The following is an 8,496-nucleotide window of genomic DNA, read 5'->3' on the forward strand; positions in this document are numbered from 1 at the left end:
TTTTTATATGAAGCTACAGTTAAACACCAGCAGACTATGTAAAACTATAAATAAATGCATAAAAATAACAACAGTCCATACAGATTCTAACAATAACTTTTATTTCTATACATGTGACAAGAAAAGAAAGGAAATAAAATAAAGTTATTTTTCAGGAGCTTTCTCTGGAACGTCGTCTGGCGATTTGGAGGACAGCCTCTGCGTTAACGCTTTCCACAAACCCTTTTTTTCCTCGTCCATCTGCTGCTTACTCCCTGTGAAATGATTACAAAGTAACCTTCAATAAACATTTTACAAGTCGAAAAAGGTTCCGTTAAGGGAATGGTCTAGGAGAATACGCAGTTCATACCTGACAAAAGCAGCTTACACTCCTCCACGGTGACTCCAGTGAAGCTCGTGTCTCTCACGCGAGGAAACTGAACAAATACAAAGAGACGTTTGCACTGAATACATTAAAGTCTCACTGCATTTCACCTGATATAAGCACAAGGAACACGTGACCATTTCAAGAATCTTTGTCGTAGTTTTTCCAAAGAAATGAGCCGTCTCTGAACAAACACTGGTAACCAAGGCGCATGAGTCATCCAGAAGAGGGAGACAGACCATCTGCCGATCTCTGGGTCTCATGTGAATGTTTGCCGTCATTTACAGTTCGAATTTAGAGGTGGATAATCTGTAAACATTAACCTGGTAAGCTTTTCTAGCACAAAACGAGTGAGACCTTTGCACTAAAAATAACATGTTTTATTAGCCCCATCGAAAGAATGCATCTTCTGGGTAAGAGCCAGAGGTTATTTATTAGTTAATCCACTTCAGGAGCCACTGGCCAGTTCATTACAGTGCACAGATGTAGTTCAGACACAATATATTCAGTTTGTGAATATATGCTTACCCGTTGTCTGTATATGTTGCCGTTAATGCGAGCCAAGCTTTCATACATCTGGTCACATTTTTCTGGATCTGAGATCTGGTGGGAAAAACTGGAAGTGATTAAAATGCAAACCTCTAGAGAGATGTCAGCAATTAAATCCGTATACACATGGGTTTAATACAAAGATGTGTCATATTTTAAAAATACGCTGTCTGACAGGTGATTAAAAAAAAAAAGCACTATATTATATACCGATCAGGCATAACATTATGACCACCTTCCTAATATTGTGTAGGTCTCCCTTGTGCCTCCAAAACAGTTGTGACTCATCAGAGAATGGACATGGGCCTTCTGAGGGTGTCCTGTGGTGTCTGGCAACAGAATGTTGTTAGTGGGGGGCCTTTGGGTCCTATGGGTTGAGGGGATGGGCCTCTGTGGATCATCCCACAGATACTTGATCAGTTTGGGATCTAGTGAATGTTTTTTGAGTTGCTCCTAAAGTGTTTTTGTGTGTGTGTCTGTGTCAGGCTGCATCCTGCTGGGGATGGCTGCTGCCATCAAGGAGTGTCATTGCTATGGGGTGGGGGTGCCTGGTCTGGTCTAGGTGGGTGCTACATGTCTAAGTAACATCCACACGAATGCCAGGTCCAAACGTTTCCCAGCAGAACATTGAATTGTCACAAGATGGTCAATGTTATTTACTTCTCCTGTCAGTGGTTTTAATGTTGTGGCTGATCTGTGTATATTTAATTGTATTTGTGAAGGTTATTTTTGTTTTCATTTAATTTTGGTTGAATAGATATGAAAATACAAGTTAATAACTTAATCAAAAACATATTAAGTTTTGACATTAAAACATTTCATTATTAGTAAATGTATATTAATATTAATATATACATATATATATTAAATGATTGATATCTTATTATCACACAAATACAAGCTTTAAAATAGGCTTATAGATTAAAAAGTATAAATATATAGTAAATTATTTGGCTACCACTCATGAAAACAGTGTTTACATGAGCTCAATGTGGTTCCCCTCTAACTGTCTGGTTCAGGTTTAAAGCTTGAGGTGATTTGCTGTGCGGATTAATAATTTCAAGCATCTACAAACACAATTACTTGTCTGCCAGTGGCTTCACGGGCAACAACAAACAAACAAACAGACAGACAGAGACAAGGTCGACAGCTGAGAGCACTTCTAACTGGCTTGTTATCCTCTTAGCTTAGCTCGGCGTTGTGTAGCAGAGAAGGAGGAGTGTGTTGCTGTCAGCTAAGCCACTACCTGCGTGTTTTCACCCTCGCGGAAGGCAGAAGCGACCCTCTGCCGCAGGACCGTCCCCAAATCACGACCCTTCTTGGCCTCGTCCCGGGGCCATTCCTCGCACAGCTTCAGGAACCGACGGTACCTGGTCGCAGACATCTTTGGTCATGTAATAGCAATCGCGTTGCGTGAGGACCGCCGCAGGTTTGGGCTTTATCGCGCGCCGTACTTGTGTTACATCTAAACCCGTCCCCCCTTCCTGTCCGTCAGTGTGTTCCCCTCGTTGTTGCAGCAGAACAGCCGCATTAGCAAGATGAGCGGATCGGACGGTAAAAAGGGCTCTCCCTCCGGCGTGGTGGAGTGGATAAGCACGGCGTGTCGGTTTGCGACGGATAGAAACGACTTCAGAAGGTGAGATAATGTGGATAATGTTATAATAGTGTGTTTGTGCGGTGTTGTTAGCCGTGTTGCTAGCGTTAGCACACATTACGTCAATTGGGAGATTTGTCCTTGCCCGGTCCAGACGCTCATATTTCTGTCCTGTAACTACAGAGCTGTAATAATTAATTAACATTCAGAACCATACATCATATATTCAGTTAAAAATGTTGTTCAAAGAAGTGTGAGGAAATTTTTTTTTAAAGATTACTGAAAAGTTTTTGTTAATCAGACAAAATTGAAAGAAATCACCCAAATGTCCTGCTCGCAACATATCTTGATCATACTTTTTAAATAAAAATAATAGTAATAATAATAATAATGCATTGAATGTGTAGCTAAAATGTTACAAGCACCTTGTGTGACCAACATATTGATCATATGGTTCTAGTTGAGGACTTTTCATGTATGACACTCCTCTCTCTCTCCACATTTATTTATTTTTATATTATTGTACACTCCCTTAAAGAACAGAGCACCAGTGTATGGTTTTAAAAACAGATGTGTTCAATCACTTTATGATCTGTGGCCCCAAATCTGTGCACAACTCACAAATGGTAGAGGAAAAAACGTTTGAATGGAGTCCAGCAAGTCATTGGTTCTCCAGGTCTCATTTGCGGTTAATTTGTTACTGAATAATGTTTTTAACTGTCTCATTTTGTATTTCTCATTTTCTAGGAATCTCCTGGTCAATCTAGGTTTGTTTGCAGCTGGTGTTTGGGTTGCAAGAAATCTCTCAGATTTCGACCTGATGTCTCCTCAGCCGGTGACATAACGTTGCCAAGATACATCACAGCCGAAGCCAGGGTGAGGTCATGTAGCCTTTGCACACTTCTGATGACCACAACTAGTGGTCTCATTTGTCTTGAAAATCTAATTATTTGTTTTGAAGTGGTTGCCTATTTGTGACTGACATGCTGTTTCTTCTCTTTTAGGCGTCTTGGACCAAACGAAGAAGAAACAAGGGACATGAATAAATACTCGGTGTAGATGTAGGGCTGAAAACAAACAGTTATTTTTAATTAGTGTCCATGTTCATGTTGTCTTTAACTCAGATTTACTCTCCATTTGGGAATCTGCATCCAAAACACAGCTAGTTACATTTGTTTTTGTTTTTTAATTCACAGCCGGGACCTGATTTATGCGGCTATGTCCACTCAGGAGCTCTTTGTTGCTGCAGCTCGTAAATATCTGTGTGTTGGTAGAAAATCTCTCTCCGCTCCTCAGAGTCTGGACCTGGCCGCTCAGGTCTCGGCTGTCGATTTGGGCTTGAAGCCCGCTCTCCTGTATGACAGCAACGGCGCCCGTGCAGAGCAGCTGCAGCAGTATTTGAGCTCTCTGCAGTCTCTCCAGCTCGTGTCTAAATCGCTTCTCGCGCTGGATTTAAGTGGAAACGGTCTCGTTGTTAATCCAGTTGCTGTCAGATCACATCTAGAGAAGGTGCTCAGTGAGCGCAGCGTGGCTGTGATTGACGTCTGCCACTCTCTGGAGAAGCCCGGCGTCAGTGATCCGCTGAGAGGAGAGCTGAAGAGAATGATACAAGATTTACTGCTGCTTCTGGGAGGAAGTCAACAACTCGAGGAGGCTGAGAAACCCCTTTCTGCTGGAGAGAAATCGGAGGAATGGAACCTGTGCACAGCGTTCGGTCTTTTACTGGGCTACCCCGTCACCTACTGGTTCAACCAGACCAAGAGCTTTGAAAACTGTCTGTCTATGACTCCCCTGACCGTGACTACAGCTTCGGCAACGTGGCAGGCCGACACCGCAGCTCACAGATGCCGTCTGTATTCCTTCAGCATCCCGGCTGCTCTGCACGAGGAGACGCAGTCCAACCTGGAAAACTGGAAGCATCGTCTGCAAGAGCGATTTGAGCAGCAACGCGTCCTAAAGGATCTCACCATCAGCCAGTCCATAGTCACTTTGTCCTCGGTCTGTTTGTGATGCTAGTATAAGTTTGTCTTTGAAATAAAATGCTCTGGAGTACAGTATGTGGGTTTATTTATCACAACATTAAACTGTGTGAAAACAGCTGTTTTCGTCTTGTGTGTAGTGGTATTCAAATGCATCACCGATCAGCTCACGTCAACCTGAATTTCTCAGCTATTTTCATTTAGATTCTTGAAACAAGTTAGTCTTTATAGTATTATTATTAATTTATATGAAGAATAATGAGATTAAAGTGGTCAAAACAATTTTATTTCAAATACTGCTGCTTGAATTTGAGTAAAATTCAATTCTGAAAGTTTAACAAAACTGATTTGAGTACTGTGCATTTCATCAATAAAACAGATTTATTTAACTGGCTGTGAGATAACGACACTTAAAATCTTTCCAACAAGCATCTTGACATTAACCATTCTCGGACAGCACCAGACACCCCCTTCAAAAACCGACCTGAGTGCTGGTCATGAAATTAATAGTCCCTGAAATAAATCAAAGTAACCTCTGAAAACCTTTTGTAGTTCTGTTTCATAAAAACAAGACTGTTCAAACTGTTTCTAAACAAAAAGAGTCTGGAAGGACAAACCTGTGCCTCATTGTTTTCCGCTCGGCGACGACAACACAACAAACACGTCTTCGATAGCTTTTCCTCACCTCCTCTTGCCATGTCTTAGTCCACCTGAGCTGTGAGCGGAGGAGGTGAAGAAGAGACACAAGGAGAGAGGAGGCTAGGCAACAGGCATTTGATAAAATTAAATGTCTCGCTTCGGAGCTGTTGTTTTATTACGAAGAGAAATAAATATAAAATGGCATAGTTTTATAACACGTCTGTTATGTAGTTCAAAAATCTAGGTCCGAAGCATTTCATGTTATCTGACAGACGATCCAACAACTTCTATCTGCTTATAATTCATTTCAGACCGTGGCATAATATTCCAGCTGTGCTCACAGCTCCTCCAGTAAGCCTCCTCACTCTCCAAGATGCATTTCATGAATTGGATGAATCTGGGTCACGAGCAGAAGGACGGAGGAGACGATGTGGCACCAAAGAGAGAAATAAAAAGAGCCTTCTCGGTTTCCTCCTGACCATCTGGTCTGTTTCTGGGCCAAGATGTCAGAACCTGACTCCAGCCTGTGCAGAGACGTTGAACTACCCTTCAGTTGTTCTGATTACAGTATGGCAGTCTAGATGTGGGTTTTTGCCCTTCTTTGATGATAAAAGTGAGTTCTCCGGGATTGTAGCTGATTCCTTTTACATGACGTCCTCCTGAAGCTGGTTATTCAGTTAAATCAGAGGTAGTTTTGAGCAGCTGAACACAGATGACACAAACTTGACGCCCACGACAGTCAGAGGGGCTGAATGGCCGACAGCGCTTCACCACAGCGGCCTCTCACTCTCAGCTCAGCCAAGTGGTCTGCTCTGGTGGGACCTATGTTCAGGATGGCGACTGGCATTTTCCGATCACCCGCTGCCAGTAGAAACCTGTATCCTGAGTACACCTTTGGGAGCACAAAGAGAAACACTATTAAATGTAAAAGTCATGAAAAACTGTGTCGATTGTGAAGTGCTAATTTAATCAAAGCGCTTTCATTTAAACCCACCTGTAAGGATGACCCCACGACCAGCACGGCGTCCGACTCCGCCAGTCTCTCGTGCACGAACTGCACAGTCGCTCTGTTTACGCTGTCTCCAAAGAACGTGACCTCTGGCTTCAGTATCCCCCCGCAGTCCTCGCAGGAGGGAACCCTGAAATGAAGGACCTGCTCGTCCTCCAGGAAGACATCGCCGTCCGGAGCCACGGCACCCGCCTGAGCCCTCCAGTCTGGGTTCAGTGATAGAAATCGCCTCTGCAGCTCCTCCCTCGCCGAGATGGCACCACAGCCGAGACACAGCACCCTGAAGGCACCAATATTCAATACTTAAAAAGCCGCGTAAAGCCTGTTTAGCCACACAACAAAAACACGTTTTCTTATTTGAGTTCAGGTTGGGGAACATTTTGCATGTCACACCACATTTCTTGTCTGTACCTCAATTTCAAACTGTCCGTTAGCTTAAGCAGGTCACATGGAACTGTAATCCGTCTATCTTCACAGTGTAATATTGTTGTTATAAGCTGACCCATTTATCTGGATATGTAATGCCACTTAAAGTTGTGTACAATTCAATTTCAAAATGTAAGATAGCAGCATTTTAAAAGTATAAATATCGCTAACAATCTCAGTAGGTAGAGCAAGTTGTCCACCAACCAGAGGGTCAGCGGCTCGATCTCAGGTACATGGACCACATGCAGACGATCCTTGAGCAAGACACTGAACTCAGAGCTGCTCTGAGGTGTGTGAAATGTGTCAGTGCGACTGTAAAGCCCTTTGAGCACCAAAAGATAGAAAACAGCTTCATAAATAGAAGATCCTTTACCATTTACCAAGACTAATCATTCAAGGACAGCACCAGCAAATCTCACCCTTCAAATGCAGGATATTCTGTATAATTTCTAGCAAATGAAAGAACTGGAAATAAATTAAAATCAACTGTACTTTACTCACTACGTAATTAATGCAAAGTGACTTGTATTGTTACACAATATACTGTAGTTCTGCCTCGTGAAAACAAAACAGTTTAAACTGTCTGAGCAGAGTTTTTCTGGACCGAATCGTTCGGCTCTTGATGCATCCTCACACTTTTCAGCTCAGGACCTCCACAGTTGAAGTATTGGTTGATATTGATAAATTAATTAATAGAACTCTGATCCCATAATCTTTAATCATATGTTTTCACATGCAACACCACCAACTACAACAATCAAATGCTACAATAATCACATAATATGGTTGAATAGTACTTTTTCTACCTTATGAGTATTTTGCAAATAAAAGTTCCACAATTTAAGTTACAATAAAGTATTTTTTTTTAACACTGTTCTTCATTTAAGTGATCTGAATGCCTCGCTGATTAGAGTGTCAGGTGTTTTCTCACCTGTGTGTACAGCCGTGGAGCTCGGTCAGCCTTTTCTGTCCTGCCTTGGAGTGAAGGGCATCCACATTTTGTGTAACCAGCCAGTGAAGCTTCCCCCTCTCCTCCCACCGCTGCAGGGCCTCGTGTGCAGAGTTTGGCTGGTGGGAGGAGAACTGCGGCCACCCGAGGAAGTTCCTGGCCCAGTACCGCTGACGGGACTTGGCGCTGCGGACGAACTCCGCATGCTGCATGGGTCGTCGGTCGGTGCGGGCGTACAGGCCGACGCCCTCCGAGCGGTAATCGGGGATGCCTGACTCCGTGGAGAGACCCGCTCCGCTGATGACAAACAGCCGCCGGGCTCGGCTCACGAAGTCCTGCAGCAGCTCCAGAGAGTGGGCATCGGTGTGGCTGCAGGCGGGGACGAAGTTCAGCCTACCTGCAGGGGCTGAGGAGGCTGTCCTTACAGGTGACGAGTGAGGCGCGAGGAGGACCCGCCATGGCAGCCTCATCTAGGAGAGAGGGCAGACAAAGCGGTGGTAGTTAAAAACAAGCACACCTTTTATTTTTTACATCCACTGAGTGGCGGTGTCAAGTTACTGACAGCCAGTAACAGTTAGCTTTGAAGCTATGCTATCACCCGTTAATTATAATAACTTCTTCCTGACACTACGTACAAAGAGTTAATATCGGTAAAACATAGAGATATGACATAAAAACTAGACAATTTAACAACACTCAGCGGAGTACCTTTCTTTACTGCTCGTTTAAACCGGCCACTAACAGCTAGCTAACTTGGTTTAGCAACGTTAGCTACTTTGCCTTGTTTGTGACTTACAGCGGCAGCTACAGTGTAAAGTTACTGCAGATAGCGGCTCCAGAAAAGTGTCCAAGGCAGCGACGAGGAGTTGTTGTTGAATAACATGTCAAACATCAAGCTGACATAAGATGGGAACTTCTGTCAGAGGTGACACCGGCGGCAACAGGAAGTACCCGTTTACCGTAACACCAAAGAGAGCTGCGCTGTAT

General features: G+C 43.5%; 4 protein-coding genes across 4 annotated transcripts; 2 read left to right on the forward strand and 2 right to left on the reverse strand.

The window, feature by feature from the left end:
* Positions 1 to 80: 80 nt before the first annotated feature.
* uqcc2 (ubiquinol-cytochrome c reductase complex assembly factor 2) lies at positions 81 to 2,301 on the reverse strand. Its single transcript, XM_084543422.1, has 4 exons — positions 2,160 to 2,301; positions 893 to 967; positions 350 to 416; positions 81 to 254 (listed from the first exon to the last, which is right to left on the reverse strand). The coding sequence occupies exons 1-4, from the start codon at positions 2,295 to 2,297 to the stop codon at positions 145 to 147; spliced, it is 390 nt and encodes a 129-aa protein (XP_084399548.1). The 5' UTR covers positions 2,298 to 2,301; the 3' UTR covers positions 81 to 144.
* A 114-nt stretch (positions 2,302 to 2,415) lies between these two features.
* On the forward strand, positions 2,416 to 3,650 carry tomm6 (translocase of outer mitochondrial membrane 6 homolog (yeast)). The gene is made up of 3 exons (XM_084543423.1): positions 2,416 to 2,549; positions 3,255 to 3,383; positions 3,512 to 3,650. Exons 1-2 carry the CDS (start codon positions 2,452 to 2,454, stop codon positions 3,349 to 3,351), a joined length of 195 nt encoding a protein of 64 aa, XP_084399549.1. The 5' UTR covers positions 2,416 to 2,451; the 3' UTR covers positions 3,352 to 3,383; positions 3,512 to 3,650.
* Positions 3,651 to 3,714: 64 nt separating this feature from the next.
* Positions 3,715 to 4,606, forward strand: cUnh1orf74 (chromosome Un C1orf74 homolog). The gene has a single exon (XM_084543417.1). The coding sequence runs from the start codon at positions 3,726 to 3,728 to the stop codon at positions 4,515 to 4,517; it is 792 nt and encodes a 263-aa protein (XP_084399543.1). The 5' UTR covers positions 3,715 to 3,725; the 3' UTR covers positions 4,518 to 4,606.
* Positions 4,607 to 4,753: 147 nt separating this feature from the next.
* Positions 4,754 to 8,439, reverse strand: sirt4 (sirtuin 4). Its single transcript, XM_084543414.1, has 4 exons — positions 8,306 to 8,439; positions 7,492 to 7,979; positions 6,120 to 6,414; positions 4,754 to 6,017 (listed from the first exon to the last, which is right to left on the reverse strand). Exons 2-4 carry the CDS (start codon positions 7,977 to 7,979, stop codon positions 5,865 to 5,867), a joined length of 936 nt encoding a protein of 311 aa, XP_084399540.1. The 5' UTR covers positions 8,306 to 8,439; the 3' UTR covers positions 4,754 to 5,864.
* Between the last annotated feature and the right edge of the window lie 57 nt (positions 8,440 to 8,496).

The sequence above is a fragment of the Chelon labrosus genome (genome assembly GCF_963514085.1).
Source record: "Chelon labrosus genome assembly, chromosome: 4".
Lineage (NCBI taxonomy): Eukaryota > Metazoa > Chordata > Actinopteri > Mugiliformes > Mugilidae > Chelon > Chelon labrosus.